This window comes from Charadrius vociferus, unplaced genomic scaffold (genome assembly GCF_000708025.1).
Source record: "Charadrius vociferus isolate BGI_N301 unplaced genomic scaffold, ASM70802v2 scaffold883, whole genome shotgun sequence".
Taxonomy (NCBI): Eukaryota; Metazoa; Chordata; class Aves; order Charadriiformes; family Charadriidae; genus Charadrius; species Charadrius vociferus.
The window spans coordinates 606,271-624,155 of record NW_009647740.1 but is presented as its reverse complement, the minus strand read 5'-3'; the positions used below and the strand labels follow the sequence as shown (position 1 = coordinate 624,155).

The 17,885-nt window shown below is 42.8% G+C and overlaps 1 protein-coding gene across 1 annotated transcript; it reads left to right on the top strand.

Moving 5' to 3' along the window:
• On the top strand, positions 1-16,401 carry PRDM4 (PR domain containing 4). Its single transcript, XM_009881977.1, has 10 exons — positions 1-133; positions 784-969; positions 3,073-3,867; positions 6,955-7,104; positions 8,397-8,515; positions 9,270-9,355; positions 10,531-10,658; positions 11,216-11,530; positions 14,062-14,230; positions 15,678-16,401. The coding sequence occupies exons 1-10, from the start codon at positions 1-3 to the stop codon at positions 15,985-15,987; spliced, it is 2,391 nt and encodes a 796-aa protein (XP_009880279.1). The 3' UTR covers positions 15,988-16,401.
• The last annotated feature ends 1,484 nt before the right edge of the window (positions 16,402-17,885 follow it).

Genomic DNA, 17,885 nt, shown 5'->3' with positions numbered 1-17,885 from the left:
ATGAATGAAATGAACTTGAGTCCTGTAGGGATGGACCAGCTGACCTCATCCTCCGTGAGCAATGCCCTGCCAGTCTCGGGGAGTCACTTGGGATTGGCAGCGTCACCCACTCACAACACTATACCAGCACCAGGTAATGGGGAAAGCTTCCACAAAGGGTATTGCAGCTCATGCTCTGTTTTACTGTCACAGGAATGTTCATAACCAGGTAGCAGCAGTGCTTGCTCTGAGAGCAAGTCATGTCTTTAGCAGGTAATGAGGTGATGTAGAATTGGGGAAGAGTAGACCGTAAACCATTGCTTATGTGGGCAAAGCAAAAGGGATGTGTGCTTACCAGGCTTATGCCTTAATGGGAGTCTCATTTTGTTCTAATGGAATGGTTTGCATTGTGTGTGGTGGCAGAATCCTTTGAAATATGAACTGTAGCTGCAAATCTGTCTCCACTCAGGTGAAAATAATGATTTTTCACCTGTAAAGCAAAACTGTTTTCCTAGTTCTTTTTTTTTTTTTTTTCAGGGGGCTGCACAAACAAAAGTACATTACAGTTGTAAAGTAGAAGCAGGCCCTACAGGATGTATCCAAAAAAGATCTAGCCACATTCAGGCATGCCTCTCAGTACTGTGATAACTGTGATCCTTTCTTTGAAGGTTGCCACCTTGCTTTGACAGTACCATACTGTACTTCCATAGGGAGCTCCCTAGGAATTAGTAACCTCTTTGTTAGCTTGTGTGTTCATAACCTCAAGTAGTTCCATTGCATTTAAATGGACATTTTCTTTTGCAGGCTTGCCTGTTGCAATTCCAAACTTGGGCCCCTCCTTGAGTTCCTTGCCCTCTGCTCTGTCTCTGATGCTCCCAATGGGTATTGGGGATCGAGGCGTGATGTGTGGTATACCAGAGAGAAACTACACCCTACCTCCGCCACCATACCCTCACCTGGAGAGCAGCTATTTCAGACACATTCTACCTGGTAAGTGGTCTGGCGCTGATGGATGGGAACAGAGAGAGAAATTAAGAGCCACCTGTTTCTACCCTGAAGCAGGCAAGACTGACTAAAAGGCAGAGCTGTAAATTCCTGGAGTTTATCTGGAGTCTGTTGTGTCATTTACATGCCTTTATTTTCAGGTCTTTGTTTCTATGAATGTATATGAAGAGAATTGCAGGATATTTTCTACGTACACTGAGCCTCTGGTCACTGCTCCTGCTGCTTTGTTTTTAAGATTAACAGAAAAGAAAGCATGTCTGGTTTCTATTTCAAATTGCTTTAGTTTGAAAACTGCTGCTTTTTTTTTCTTCTTGTAGTCTGAAGCAGTACTTGATATGTGTGTGATGGTAGGTTACAGTAGTTCAAAGCTCAAAAAGAGCAAGCCATCAGCTGAAGAGTTTGGACTCTTTTCCACCCCTTTAGCCCATGGCGTAGGTTTTTCTTAGCTTTTGTTCCCAAAGGCCTAACATACTGATTTCTGTCTTGATTCCTCTCTTGCATGTGTTTTAGAATATGAATGTAGAATTTTACATGTTAGTGTATGAAGACATGAAAATTCGATAAATGTAGTCCTTGTTTTGTTTTGTAGCTAAGATTGACAGTGTGGAAGGGGGTAGATAAACTTCTTGAAGGTCACGCAGTGAGTGTTGGTGGTTCAGCCTAGGTTAGGAAAAGAAACATAGCACCCCAGATCTCATCAACTACCTGATGACTAGTGGCTGAACTTGCCAGCCACTTAGGAGGAACCTTTCCTACTGCATTACATCCCTGTCCATTTGGTGGGCATCCTTGTCCATTTTGTGGGCATAGAGTAGAGGAGGAGACAGTGCATTTGAGAACGGAAGGTATTTGCCATTCTTCTGAGCTGGAACAATTTATGCAGAAATGTATTTTTTCTTTCTTGTGTGCTTAATGTTTAGCCTGATGTTTCATAGGACTTTTACGTCAGTCATCTTACTGCCTTCAAGGATCCTCCTTGTTCAAGCCACAGGGCAGCATAGCATGCATAAATATTTGATAGAGCTGATTAAATTAAACTGTCCGTTTCTTGGCTTAGCCATTTTTAGTGGGGTTATGCTGCAGAAAGACTATCCATGCTTGCATGCTTGTAATAATGGAAGTGTTTGAATGGAAAACTTTTACAGAACAAATGGCTCACAGGGTTCAAGGCCAAAAAGAAACGTGCTGACTCAGATCTTGCAGAATCTGCAAAATCTGTCTCTGTCTCTGCTGGAAGTACTGTTTACTTGAATGTGCTGATGTATTTCCTCCAAAATTTTTTTTTTTTTTTGTCTAATGAGAGGTTGGTATTATGTACATACAGGTTAGTGTTTCTTTGTATCTTAAGTTCCAAGGTTGTTTAAAATTGAGGATCTTTCCAGAACTACTAGAAAAGATGTTAGCGTTTCTGATTGAAATTTAACTGGGTTGTTGTGTTAGGAGAAGCAACGTACTTTTCATCTAAGGAAGGAGAGCAGATGAATCACGATACCTTTGAGAGACTTTATGTTGGTCCTTCAGAATTACAGTTGATGATCTCAGAGATGGTCAGTTGTGTCACTTAGACTTAGAGGAAGGAAGTAGTCATGGCTAAAACTAAAATACCGAACCAAAAAGGGTGTATCCTGGAAAACTGTTTCTACTTCTAGCAAAGATGAACGAGGGATTATCAAATGTTAGATTCCACTAGTGGTCCTTTGTCCTTTGTGAGCTATTTCTTGAGAATGAAAAATTATGCCTAAAATTTGAAGAACCTCTTTCTGATTCAGTCTCTGTACTGAGGAGCTTAGGTTAGATGCTGCCAGAAATATGGCTGTTCAGAGTTTGACAAATTACTAGAGATATGCTCTGTTGGATGAAAGCTCTGTATTTGTTGTCAAATGATGCTCTGACAAGAGTGTTGGGTGGACATATGTTTGTGAGCCATGTTTTAGAATTAGTGGGTTTTAATTGGGTATAATGTAAAGAGCATGTCTTCAGGGATCTACGTCTTAATGTACTATGCTGTGATGATGGGATGTGTTTGTTCAAGATTTGAAAACTGATGTCATCTCACTCTTTTTCTCATGCCCCCTCTCATTCTTTCAGGTATCTTATCTTACTTGGCTGACAGACCTCCACCTCAGTACATCCATCCCAACACTATAAATGTGGATAGCAATCCGGCATTGTCAGTCTCCAGCAATCCCTCAGCCCTAGATCCCTACCAGCCCAGTGGAACCGTGGGGCTGGAGCCAGGGATTGTCTCCATGGACTCCCGCACAGTGAACACGCATGGTGCTCAAAATCTGCATCCTAGTGACAGCCATGAGGTAGCGCTGGATACTACAATCACTATGGAGAGCGTTTCGAGGGTAACCAGCCCCATCTCGACAGATGGGATGACAGAGGAGCTTACGATGGATGACGTAGCCGGGGATCATTCGCAGATCCCGAATGGCTCCCGAAGCCATGAACCTTTAGCCGTAGACACGGTGGGGAGTAACTTGACGTCGGATGCCGTGGGACACGGCGGTGTCATTCCCATTCACAGTAGCACTTTGGAACTCCCTGTCGTCATGGAGCCTGACCACATCGCTGGGCGGGTGACAGGAATATCGGACAGCACACTAAATGACTCCATTCATACTGTGGCCATGAGCACCAACTCTGTGAGTGTGGCGCTCTCTACCTCACACAACCTAGCTTCCCTGGACTCGGTAGCCTTGCATGAAGTGGGCCTCAGCCTTGAGCCGGTGGCAGTGTCTTCCATAAATCAGGAAGTAGCCATGGGGCCAAGTCACGTGGATGTGTCTGCAGACAATCTTGCCTTTGTACCATCCTCTCTGCAAATGGAAGACTCCAATTCGAACAAGGAGAACATGGCAACCTTGTTTACTATATGTGAGTGGGCATTTCCTGCTTTGTTGGGGTAGGGTTTGTTAGGTAGCTATTGTCTGGTGGGATGACAGGACTCTTGTTGCTAGTCATACAGATTTCTGGTGAAAGAAACTTAGTTATTTAACAAGTTCACAAAAGTTGGAACATCTGCAGTGGCAGATTGACCTCACTGAAATGTTGCTAGTTGGAAGTAGACATAATAGGATGTTTTAGCGCTTGGTATCCATCTCCCATGTGGCATTGAGGTTGGCAGTCGACTTCTTTATGAACCTCTTGCCCTTTGTGGATATGCTGATCCTATCCTTTGCAATGAGACGTTTGTTCTTTAAAGTCATATCACAAATGACTCTTCTTGCACCATTAAAAAAAACAACCAACAAACACCACGACAAGCCAAACATTTCATCAAGTGGGTATAGCTGTTGAGTATGACGTTATGCGATTTTGCAAAAATTTTAGTAAACCACGAACAATCATCATGAAAATGTTCCCAACAGGACCTGCTGGAAAAAAAAGAGCAGAGAGGGAGGGAAGTTTTTAATATTTCTAATTATTGTTATCCAAGGACTTCAGTCCAGAGGTTAGTTGATCTCCTAGGACGAGAGGAGCTCTGGATGTTGCACTCCCTCAATCCTGTCATCATTCAAGGAGTGGTGTTTGAGAACTGTGAAGTTCTCGTTTGCTGGGACAGAGACTTGAACTTCCACCTGCAGCACGTCTGGCTTCCCACCACCGAAGCACAAGGCCAGCTTTTATATTCAGTTTCACTTGTTGTGGTAGGACTGCTGAGTGCAGCTTTTGCACGCAACCTGGCCCTACAACTGCCAGAGCCTTACAACAAGCTTTGCTTGCCGAACATTTTTTAAGAAATGGAAAGAAATAGTGCCTTGGTTAGCAATGGGAGAGGTGCAGTTTAGTGCAAAGTGTCTAGTCAGACATTTAAATTGAAACTTTTATTCTGTGGGGTAAATTATAACTTAAAATGAGGTGGGTGTATAACTATACGACCCATATAAGGAAGAGATTTACAGTTGATTCACTCAACTTCTTACAAGTGTCTGTTGCATGTTGAACAAATAATGATCAAAATACTATGATATCCAACATGCTCATGGTGAAATCACTTCTTTTATTCACCTAAGTGAGATTTTATGTGCCAGCTGTTGTCGCTATACTTAAAATAGTCCTAAGCTGTTTCCCAGGTGATGTTCCCCATTGGTAGGAAGTTATAATGGCTATTGCATACCCAGTACTTTCATGTGATTTGCAAAATAGATCTTTGATTTGGGAAGGTTTAAATTTTAACTTTTTGTTGTTGTTCTTAAGTGTCTCCTGAATAAAACATCTATTTGTGTCCAGACAGGTAACAGCAAGGAGGAGGAGTTATTTTAGAGCCTCTTGGTGGTTTTTCCTCACGGAGAAGGCAGGAATCAGTACCTCTTTCAGAAAACTTTTTAGACTGTTCCTAAGCAGGAAGAAAAAAGTGTGCCTTTGCTACAGTCCTAAATATTTGTGAAACCTCTAAGTAGCTGGTTTTTTTACTATCTTTGCTTACAGTTCTGGGTACCCAAATCAGAGAAGTAATCACTGTGATGATTTTTTTTTCCCATTCTTTGGCAAGGAAAGAAATGGAAAGGAAATGGTGTATTTCGCTTCCTGTAGAATGTAGGATTTTTATTTTCAACTTCTTTAAAATGTATGAATCCCTAAACCTTTCTAAATGGTAGTGTCACATGTCTAGAACTTGCTTTTCTTTCTCTTTGCCTCTCCTTGGGGCTAGTCCACAGACCCGTAGTGGTGTGTGCTACGCAATACTTAAAAACAACTGTTCTAAGTAGTGTTTCTCATTAATTAGGTCTGGTTGTTGTCGTTGCTGTACTCCTACGTGTCATCTGTACACATGAAGCAATTGTTATATAGGCTCTACCTAATAATTTTCTACCCGTAATTGTATAATTGCTTAAACTGTATTTTGTATGGGGTCAGATTCTGGTACCCTGATGTATGAAATGTCCCCCAAATCTCTTGAAACAAATAGTAACGGAGCTGCTGTTTATGCCTGCTGAAGACTACTTCTGTGATAGGTCTTTTATACTGGAGTTGGGCCATCAAGAGGCCAAAGAAGGTCTTTGTGGGAGATTCTGCTTAATTAGCTGAGCACCTTTTTTTCAAAAGAAGAATGATTTATTAGGAGAGTGGTTGCTGAGGAGGTGTGGGTTGCTCCATTCATAGAAAAGTAAAATGACGTAGTTTTTCCTCAATTTTATTAGACTGAAGACTTTAAGTGGTTTATTTTTCAGCAGTGCTTCTAGTGAATGGCAGATTTGGAAAGTGATGCTACTGATTCTTCTTGGGCATTTGTTTTTGTTGCATTCAGTGGCATCCCATAGAGGTGTACTTTATGAGTTTATTGAAGTGGGTCCTTCAAAAGCAGCAGTGAGGTCAGTTTTTTGCTGCCATGAAGATTTGCACACTGTCTGAATTTAAATGGGGATAAGGGGATTTGTGGGTTCAAATTAGAAAAAAAATTATAAAGAAGACCTTACTGTTCCTTTACATGAATATCCTTGAGGTTGTACATGCAAGAAGACTCTTATGTTCCTGGTAAATTCCAAAACCATAACCAGTTAGAAAGTGTTTGGTTTGTTATGGCTTGGATTTTTCTGCCAATAAGGGTCATTTCACCTGTGATCAGAGAGAAAATGGTTCTTCCATCATTAGCATTACTGCCAGCTCTGGAGAGACTACCATCAGTTTTGCAGTAGTTTTGATGAGGAGTGGACTCTGTCCCATTGCTGGATGGCCTTGTAGGGATAGCCTAGAGTCTAAATGATTAAGTTACCATCAGGGAGGCAGATGGAGTTTGTCATATTTGACCTGAATTGGATAGGAACAGTGACATGTACGTTGGTGCCAATATGACTGTATGGTTCATATTCTCCTGAGTGAAAGTTAGTAAGGCGGGTGGGTTAAATCAGATAGAAGCAGCCTTTGCCAGGAAGTGAGCAGAGATATATTGGTATGGAACAGATTGCACCATGTGGGCTGTTGCAACTTTTTAACCCCTGTTGTCCCTTCTTCTCTCTGCAGGGTGCACACTGTGCGACAAGGCGTATCCATCGGACTGTCCAGATCACGGGCCCGTCACCTTTGTCCCTGACACCCCAATAGAGAGCCGAGCCAGGCTTTCTCTCCCTAAGCAGCTTGTCCTCCGGCAGTCTATCATGGGAGCTGAAGCGGGTAAGAATCAGATTCCAATATATTTCTATGCAGCAGTTTAAAATACTCTCATTGCTTGAAATTAAAAACTATAGGGAATTTAATGTGGGAAAGAAACACTGCAATAGAGAGGTGGTTCCCTCTTCTGTAATCATCCTGACTTACATTGTGCAAGAGCTTCTTGTCATCTGGTTACTGCTTAGACTTCAGCTAGGCTCTAGGGGTGCTGTCACAGAGCGTTACTGAAACACTTGATAAGGTCAATCACAAGCAAGGTATGGTGTTTATTTTACTTGATAAGGTCAATCACAAGCAAGGTATGGTGTTTATTTTTATTGTGTGCTAAACAGCCCATGCACGGGTTTGATAAAGGAACATTACAGCATTTGGATTTTCAGGGAAGGTAACAATTAGAAATAATAGAGAAGATTTCTGTCTGCTTGTTCATCGGTTTGGTTTGCTACCTGTGGGTCTTCTGGATAGTCTCATGAGAGAATTAATCACGAGTACCTCTTTTTTTTTTTTCTTTTTTTTTTTCTTTCCCCCCCTCCCATTTACATTTGGCATGTAGACTGTGACCTTGTCATTGGATGTGGACCTTGTTACTGTATTTCACGCCATTGTCACCTGGAAATCGAAGAGTACAGTGCAATACCCTAAGGATCTGAAGGCTAGAGAAGAATGTGATTATTGGCTTGCTTAGCAATGCTGCTTGTTGAGAGTAGATTACATCTGTTCTTTTCAAGCTGCACTAGTTTCCAGTTTATTCCTAAAGGCTATTCAGTGTATTCATGTAGACCTCTATATATATATATATATGAATGTTTAATAATAAATAATATACATGCAGGAATCCCTCTGCCCATGACAGAAATACAGCTGCCTCTGGGAGAAATGCAGAAGCTGCTTAACAATGCCCAGCAACAATTCTGGAAATTCCTGGGGATTAGGTAGGCGAAATATAGTTACTGAAACTAGTATTTTCTGCTTCTGCAGAAAGTGCCATGAAAACTTTAATTGGTACAAGTGGCTAGGATCTTAGTTTTGTAGCTTACTAAAAAGTAAATTACTTGCTTTCAACAAACGAAATAAATATTTGTAATTAAAAAAAAGCGGCTCCCAATAGTGTCATGTGGTGGTGGTGGTTCTTGTCTCTGCCTTAGGTGTGTTTTGTATGTGACGTAGAAGCTTTGATGATCTTTTGCCTAGATATTACACTCGGACCGTTATCTCGTAAACCTCCCACCTCTTTGTTACGCATGATTAGTTGTTTAAATAATTGATTTCTGCAGATTTTGGTCTTCTACTGATAGGTGTATGGACACGAGAAACCATTCCTGTGAGGACTTGTTTTGGACCTTTGATCGGGCAGCAGAGCCATTCTCTGGAGGTGGCTGACTGGACAGACAAAGCAGCTAGTCACATCTGGAAGGTCAGTGGATGTTCTGGCTCTCAGAGTCTGCAGACCCGCCTTTATCTGCTGAAAGCCACAACATGACACAGCAGCTTTAACATTTATCATCCTTGCCAAAAGATGGAATTAATGCAGTTTGATTGTTTAATACTTAATATCAGCATAGCAGAGCTGCGTACCATGTAATATGCTGGTAATTAATCCTGAAGTACAACAAACTTCTTTAATGCCTTTTCTTTTAAAGGGTTGTATGTGGTTTCCAGTATTTGTGTGGAGTTGCTGCAGAGATTGTATATGAATTACTAGGCAGCAATTGTTTGTTTGTTTTGTATCATTGTTTATTGAAAGTTCCCCCAGGTGATGAATTTGTTGCAAGAAAGCTGCATTAAAGCTTTCTTTTTTACACAATTTCATGTTGAGAAAGTAAAATTAATCTATATAAATACAACATGTACTGTTTGCCCAGATATTATTATTCACAAGACTTGGCTTGTAAGAAAAGCAGCCAAATCTATTTCTGCTGGGAGCTAAAAGTGGTGTGTGGGAAAGATGCTGATAAACGGTTTTTCTGGCCTCCTGGGTAGCAGAGAGGTCAAGATTCCTGTGTGAAGGGGAAAGTAATGAGGAAGAACAGGGCTGTGGTCTTGGCAATGGCAATGGAGACCTCCTGGCTTGTTCTAGGTAAACATATCCCCTCCTAAAGAAAGAAGCTGACTTTCACTACATTTGTTGCTGTGTTTTGTCCTAAGATTGCATTTGTTTTTCCTGGCAGATCTATCACAATGGTGTCCTGGAGTTCTGCATTGTTGCAACGGATGAAAATGAATGTAACTGGATGATGTTTGTACGCAAAGCCAGGTGAGAACCACCTGTACTGTGCTAAGTAGCTTGGAGTCTGAGCTGCAGGCTCGTAGGAGGCTGTGCTGGAGAATGTGCGCTGCTGCACTGACCGCTCAGATGGGTAATGGGCTTGGATCAAGGGACCTTCGGGAGTTACCAGGGCGTCTTGGACTGGTTGGGAGAATGAAAGAGAGCACTCAGCGGAGAATGTTACGGAAAAAACAGTATACATGCTGTAGTGAAACAGCCCCAAACCTGCCCACGTACTTTGTTTCCCTTGTTCTAAAGCTTTAAACCAGGTTCTTTTTATATTAGCTTACTGTGTATTAGCTTGTTACTGCCTTCCCTCTGTCCCATTCCTTCTGGATACATCTGTGAAGATGGCATTGATTGTCTTCTTGATTTTAATATTTTATTATCAAAGTGTCCTTGGGTTCTTTTGGCCAAGTTCCAAGCTCTTACAGCTCAGAAGAGCTATCCTTTTCAGTCTTTCTGGAGCCTGCAATGAAAACTATCCAGACTGGCTTCAGTATTGCTCCATGCGTGGTCCGCTGAGAAGGCTGAACCTTTTCTATGGCTCTATGACACAAAGTAGGTTTCCCTTGCAAATCATTTTGTTGCTCCCATATGCAGGAGTCAAGAAATTAATGCTTGATCTCTGACTGCAGTGGGGAAGAGGTTTTGCTGGTTTCAGATACTGGGAACAACCGTATGTGAGATGCAGCTTCAGAAGATGAATTGTCCCATCTTGGAAATGCTTTTCAAGAGTTATTTTTGAAGATAATTTTGCTTTAATACTTTATTTATATTTATTTCTCCCACATATGTTCTCTGTTTCTTGAGGGGGTTAACATGAAAATTACATGTATTTTTGTAGTGTCTTAGGAGGTCATAAACTCTTCTCTCAGCCCACTTGAATGTCTATTAATAATTTTCTCAGCAAAATGTTGCAGTGGTGTGAAAAACGTATCATTTGGTGGAGCAGATTGGCTCTCAAGGCCCAGTTTTCCTTTACTTTCCTTTAATGAAGAAGGACAAAAGTGACAGACATGAAAGTTTTTATAATTTACTGACAAGCACTGAGGTTCTCTCATTATCTATTTATAGGGATTTCCTTTTTTTTTTTTTTCCTCTCTCCCAAAAAATCATTATTTCTGGAGGGTTTTTCTTCATAACTCTTGTTATTGCTATAGGAACCGGGAAGAGCAGAATCTGGTAGCTTATCCTCACGATGGAAAAATTTACTTTTGCACCTCTCGGGACATCCCACCTGAACAGGAGCTTCTCTTTTATTACAGTCGGGACTATGCACGACAGCTTGGTAAGTAAGCGCTCATCTTTGTTGGCTTTGTGGGGCATACTCAGCTTGAATTTCCTTTTAGTGCCATCTCTGGGTACTGTGACTTGTGAGTCCATTATGTTCCTTCTCAGTCCCCAGGGCTGCACATCATAGTTTCCTTTTCTATTTCATGACTACAGGAGTACCATCACTTAAAAGAAACATTTCACTATTTAATTCCACTGATCAGGAGTAAAAGATTGCAGATTCAAAGAAAAAGGGTTGGTTTTCTTCCGTTCATCATCTGGTGCTAAGGGAGTTTTGCTAGCTGAAGATGTTCCTATCCTCTCACACCTTTGGTTGTGATAGTTTAGGTTTGGTGGAGCTGTGCTCAGAACCATTCCAAAGTTTGGCCCCCCAAAAGGTTTGAACTGGCCTACCCAAAAGAGCTGAAAAGCAAGCACTGGAGCTGAAAGGAACAGGGGTGAAAATCTCTGCAGCTGGCTTTGCTACCACACACAAAATGTTAACATGAATCGTGCTCACGCTCTGTTAGGTTTTGCTGCGCCTCATTAAAAGTGATGCTTTTGTGCCCAAAGGTGTCCCCGAACATCCGGACGTGCACATCTGCCACTGTGGAAAGGAATGTGCTTCCTATGCGGACTTCAAGGCCCATTTGAGCAGCCATATGCACAACCACCTCCCCAGCCAGGGGCACAGCAGCAGCCATGGGCCAGGCCACGGCAAGGAAAGGAAGTGGAAGTGCTCCATGTGCCCCCAGGCTTTCATTTCCCCTTCCAAGCTCCACGTCCACTTCATGGGGCACATGGGCATGAAGCCGCACAAGTGCGATTTCTGTAGCAAAGCTTTCAGTGATCCTAGCAACTTACGGACACACCTCAAGATACACACAGGTAAGGGTTGGGGACTTTTACTAGCACACTTATGCCTGTGCTGGTAAAGCATTGGCGTAGGACCTGTTCTCTCTGATCCCTTGGCCAGTTGGCAGGGCATAGCTTGTGTCCATAAATCTTAGAAACATAGAATCATAGAATGTTCTGGGTTGGAAGGGACCTTCAAAAGTCATCTAGTCCAACCCCCCTGCATCTTTCACTAGATCGGGTCACTCAAAGCCCCATCCAACCTGACCTTGAACACTTCCAATGGTGGGGCATCTACAGCTTCTCTGGGCAACCTGGTCAGTGTCTCGCCACCCTCATTGTAAAAAAAAAAAAAAAAGCCTTCTTAATGTCCAATCTAAGTCTATCCTCCTTCAGTTTAAACCCGTTGCCCCTTCTCATGTTGCTACAGGTCTTAGTAAAAAGTCTCTCTCCATCTTTCTTATAAGCCCCCTTTAAGTACTGAAAGGCTGCAATAAGGTCTCCCTGGAGCCATCTCTTCTCCAGGCTGAACAACCCCAACTCTTTCCGCCTTTCTTCATAGGAGAGGTGCTGCAGCCCTCTGATTGTTTTCAAGGCCCTCCTCTGGACCTGCTTTAAGAGGTCCATGCCTTTCTTGTACGGGGACCCCCAGAGCTGGGCACAGTATTCCCGGTGGGGTCTCCACCAGAGCAGAGTAGAGGAGGAGAATCACCTCCCTCGACCTGCCTTTCCAAGAATGGCAGCATCCTGACTGCCTGTGGGAATGATCTCTAGTCCATGCTGACCCCAACTAATGCCTGGGCACTGCCTGCGAGAGTGCTGGCTGGCGTGGGATAGGACTGCGCTGGGTTCAGTGGTGTGGGTGCTTATAGAACAGTATGTAGACCTATGCTCTGGCTGATTGCGCCATGTCTGAGGGATTTGATGAGTTGAAGTTGATTACAGTTGGGAAGAAGTGTCGGCCTTCGTCTGGGAGACAGAAACCCTTTGTTCCCACACAGCAGGTCCAGTGCTGGCAGATATGATAAAACAAGGGTTCCCTTCTGATCGTGAGAAGAAGCCAACTGGGTTTGAGAGCTTGTAATGTGAACAGTTGTCCACTTAAACATGGGGCTGAGATTCTTCCCCTCTTTCCTACTTGAATTGTCTTTCATCTTAAGGAAATGGCGCAAGACTGAAATTGGGGACTATGAGGTCAGACTGATGTGTCTAAGGCTCAGCTCTGTCACTCACCAAAACTTAAGTCTGAACATGCTGTTGACTTCTGTGGGCATTTGGGTACCACTAGAAGCTTTGGGGATAAAGAGAGAATTGCCAGCAGATCAGTGAATGAGCACCAAAAGAGGAAAACAAAATAGTGAAAGATTTTTCAGCTATGTAAGAAGAGAGGAAATACAAAAAGGCACGATTTTAGCACAGCCTGAGGATAGGGAAGAGAGTGAAGGTCGAGTACAGGACAGCAATAGACAGTGTGGATATTTTTGCCTCTTTTTTTTTCAGTAAGGTTGAAATAGCTGTTGGGAATCACAGAATGCAAATCACAGAGCTGGAAAGGGAATAAAACTGGGAGTTCAGTGCACTTGAGTCAAGCATGGGAAGCTGTGCACTCAGGAGTGAGAAGTTTTAATAAACTGATGAGGTACAAATGTGATATACATGACCCCAGGGTACTCAGTGGGATAGGGATTCAAGTGGTATTCAAACTTAGTCTGAATTCAGTAGTGTGCAGGGGTTTCGAACTATTTCTGGCAAAGAATAATGGAAGAACTACAGATAAGTGGAAAAATGGGATAAAACATAGAAGTTACCAAAGAGGCAGTGAGCTTTGTACCTGTGTATTTGTTACATAAGAGAGCTTGTTTTTCTAGACAAAGGCAATGCAGTGCATCAAATGCGGTTGGGCTCCGGTGAGGCATCAGATAAAGTTCCTGTGGGAAATTGGTAGAGATGGGTATGTACTAATATACAGTAACTAGATGGCTACCACAGTTACTATTTAAAAGGAAGCTACCGTTATTTTTACTCAAGAATCCATTTTGGATAAGCCTAGTCTTGGTAAGTGTTTGCCTGAATCTCTTTGCTGGAAAATTTACAAGTCTACAGGTGATGTTTTGATATGCAGAACCGGGAGGTACAGCTGATATAGACAAGAAGCAGAAAGTCTATCTTGCAGGAAGGGCTGACTGACCACAAGCACTGGAGGAACGGATGGTGTTTAGGAGGACAAAGTGCAGAACCGTGCATGACATGACGGGCTCAGTGGTTTGCAACAGTAGCATGAAGTGGGTTTTTTTGCTTGGGGGCACAGGGTGGGGGGTGAAAAGCTTTGGGAATGATTAAATGAAGTCAGATGCCTGGTTTTTGCACAGCTAAATCTAGACTGTAACTAGGTAGGCCTTTATGCTGAGTTTGAAGGAACTGCAGCAGGAAAAAGGTTCTGTTCACAAAGAATCTGCCTTTCTTCAGGGCAGGATTTTATTTTTCAGAAGCGCTCAGGCTTGTTTGCTTACTCTATTTCTTGGGCCACTGACAGTCAATTTGTGGGTGTATGTATGTAATCCTAGGTCAGAAGAATTATCGCTGTACCCTCTGTGACAAATCGTTCACCCAGAAGGCTCACCTGGAATCGCACATGGTCATCCACACCGGGGAGAAGAATCTGAAGTGCGATTACTGTGAAAAGCTATTCATGCGGAGGCAGGACCTCAAGCAGCACGTACTCACTCACACGCAGTAAGTGATGTCGCAGGATGGGTTGGACTGGCCAGTGCAATAAATAATGAAGCTGAACAGCCCAAGAGGGAGTCTCCACTTTGCAAATACTTTGGCCAGGGGAGTATAGGTTCATCCTCTAAAATGACAGAGAAGTCAGTTTGGACAAATTCCTTGTTACTGGCTAAAGTTGTCCTATTCTAGTGTTTGCAATATTTTAATGACACAGTAGATTCCAGGCATGCACCTTGTCTTGTGAAATGGCATTCTGGAGTGCTCATCATTTTGAAGAGAGAGGGGGGTTAGTTGATTTACACATAGTTCTCTACTGAGAACTGTTTCCACATCCCAACATGACTATGAAAAATCAGAAACTCCTCACTGCTGTTCTCACTGAGTGGCTCGCTGGTGAAGTCTCCCTCTCTGCTTGCAGCTGGGGTGGGGTGCAGCCATTCCCAGCCCTTACCTGCCTCCGCGTCCAATTCATGCACTTGTTCTCCTGCTCCTCCTGCAGGGAGATGCCCATGGTCAGGGCAGATCCCCACCCCCAGGTCCTCCTGCAGTTACCTACAGGTTTCTCCCAGCCCCTCAGCTTTCTGCCAGGTGAGAGCTTTTGCTGTGAGAACCTATCCATCCTGTTCAGTTACTCCCAATCCATGATCTTCCCTTAAAGGCTGCTTTGCCCAAAGCTAGTCCCTCTGCTTATTTTGTTTTCAGCATCTGGTTCTTGTACTCACTTGGAATCGATCACTGCTTCTCTGTCCTGCTGCCTAGGAGACAGCGTACCACAGCTAGCATGAGCAAGAGAAGGCAGACAAACTTGCTTTGCTGCTTGTTCTTAGAGCTAGAGCCAGGAGCGCTACTGCTGGGAGGTGTTTTGCACAGTCAGCTACAGAATTTGACTGTTGCAGTCTGGTAAGCCTCTGCTTAGCATTTATAGACTGAGGGTTGTTAACAGTCAGCAGTTCTGGTTTCTTTTTTGAGTTGTTCTGTCCCCCCCGTTTATGTAGGGTGGGAAGGAGGGAGACCAACCTTTCCACCATGGCAACATCTCTGCCCTTACCAAAACATGGAGCTTAACCAGCATTTGGTCTTACTCAAAAAATAAACAAACAAAACCCTTGTAGAATTCTTTCTCCTTTAATTTATCATCAGGAAAGAAAAACAGCTGGTTACAAACTAGCAGTTAATTCAAAAAGCCCGACTTTTGCCAGTGATGTTGGGGGAGGAGCAGAGAAGAGGGGCTTTGTGTATGATGTACTGTGTGAGAGAAAACCAAGCAGTATTTACACTTCAGTGCTGCAGTAGTGCTGTTATTTCTGGTCAGCTTCTCCTTCAAGTATATTGAAAGTAAGATTTAGGAGTAAGACGGACCCTTTCACCCCTCCTGTCACCACCACCCCACTATTTAATACAGTATCAGCTGCCTTGCAGCAGGAGCAAATGATCACTTTTTCATGTCTTGCAGAGAACGGCAGATCAAGTGCCCCAAGTGTGACAAGCTGTTTCTGAGGACAAATCACCTGAAGAAGCATCTCAATTCACATGAAGGAAAGAGGGACTACGTCTGTGAAAAATGCTCCAAGGCTTATCTAACCAAATACCACCTCACTCGCCATTTAAAAATATGTAAAGGCCCCACATCCAGCCTGTCAGCCCCAGAGGAGGAAGAGGAGGAGGATTCAGAGGAGGAACTAATAGACTCTATGAGGACTGAAGACTGTAGGATTAACAATGGAGTCTACTCAACAGGTGATGCCCTCTCTGGACACAAATGAAGAAAAGAGAGAGGGGAATTTTCATGGATGTTAAAACTGGGGAAGGAGAAAAAACCAACCTCTTCCTTGTTTCCCCAGTCACCAGTGTATGTCAAATAGGAGTTTTCCTTCTGTTTTGGTCTGCACACTACTACCGCTTAATAAACTGTCGGCAAAACACAATGAGAACGGATCACGCACGTACAAGTGAAGAGTTGCTAAGAAGGAAATGTGAGGAAAGGAGATTTTTTCACACACACTGTGCATACTTCTTTTCCCAATCACTCAGATTAATCCATCCAGTGCCGGGATACATGACACACCTTGCATAGCCCTTTGAGTAAAGAGCCACAAGCCAGAAGTGTAGTTGAGTGACTGCAGGGACCTGTAAGCCATCTGTCCTTAACTGCCAAAGCCATGACAATAAGAAAAACAAACGAAAAATGGTGGTGGCAGTTGATGTATTTTGCTTTTTAAGACTAACTGAAGGATGTGGTTTGTCAATGCTCAGGTTTCCTTCTTGGGAAAAAAAAAAAGCTTTGTTTTTTTTTTTTTTTAAAAAAAAAAAAAGCCAGTGAAATCAGCATTTGCAGACAAAGCAATTAATTACCCCACTACAGCAAATCAAACATTGGCTTTTGGAGAACAGTTATTGCCTCTTCTCACTCTAGTTCACTAGGGCATGTAAGCAGGTGAAGAGGCAAAGACTGTATCGACCCATTAAGGAAGAGGCTTACAGATGATCAGACAGTGTTTACAGTATATATTACTTCTTGTGCTGTAAACCTTTTACCACCTAGAATGATGGGAGGGTTTGCTGCTAATATTATTTATGGAATGAAGATGTATTTCATTTGGTTGTTTTCTTTTGAAAAAATTAAAAATGTGGCTCTTTTCTAATGTTCTTTTTTTTAATATTTACACATTTGAGAAAAAAAAGGTTCCTATTTCTGGTAATGATGCTAAGAGAAATACCACCGCTTTTTATTATCTGTCTCTCCCAAGCTTTCCCGGGACAAGATTATGGATAGGAGCAGCTTCATGAACAGACACAGATTGAACCGGTCGTTAAACCTTGTAGATTTGCTGCGTGGCTCAGGATCAGTAAGCTGAGCTCGCTTGTCCGGTAAGATAATTGGAGGTTCCCCTGGGAAAGAAACTCCAGTTCTCGCCCTAAATGGCCTAAGTTCAGCTCTACATCTCCCTGGACACCATTTCCTAGAGAGCTCCCTGCGTTCTTCACACCTGAAAATGCCCAATGCTTGCCCTCTTAGATCAGCAGGTGAATAAAAAACTCCAGTAAGACAGGTTGAGGGCTTTTTTGTAGTCAAGGGAAAGATATGTTGTTTGCAGTAATGCAATTTCTTCCCAAAACAAAAAGCAACCTAGAATCATAGAATCATTTAGGTTGGAAGAGAACTTTAAAAAAGAGTCCAACTTCTGGAGCTACAGCGCCAAATAATACCGATGGTAGAGATAACAGAAATTACAACCCTCTAAGAGCTTAACATGAAGCATTTATTTCAAATTAAAGTTTTGAAAAACTTGCAGGTTTTTAGTGGAGAGCACTTGAACAAAGGTTCTTAAGCTTCAAAAAAGCAGTTGTTCATTTGTTGTGTACATTGTTCACTGTTGCTTGGCAGAGAAAGGACTGAGGCAGGAATCTCAACACATCCAAAATATTCTTGGTTCCTGCAGAGCCATGATAAACACCAGACTAGGAACAGCTAAATTGGACTTAGAAGCAGCCACTTACTTCAAGGGATGGGAAAGAAACCTACAGCCCTGCCTTTTCCCCACCTGCAGTTTGTACTCACAAAATTTATCATGTGCTTTACCTCACCAGAATGAGTGACAATGAGCTGGGGTGGAAAGCAGTGGTAGGATCTTGTCAGCTACATGCACTGGTGCTATGGATG

Excerpts from the sequence above, each read along its gene's own strand:
- PRDM4 (XM_009881977.1), top strand. The coding sequence starts at position 1 with ATGAATGAAATGAACTTGAGTCCTGTAGGGATGGACCAGCTGACCTCA. Across the intron at positions 970-3,072 it reads TTTCAGACACATTCTACCTG|GTATCTTATCTTACTTGGCT; the intron begins GTAAGTGGTCTG and ends TCATTCTTTCAG. Across the intron at positions 7,105-8,396 it reads TATCATGGGAGCTGAAGCGG|GTGTATGGACACGAGAAACC; the intron begins GTAAGAATCAGA and ends TTCTACTGATAG.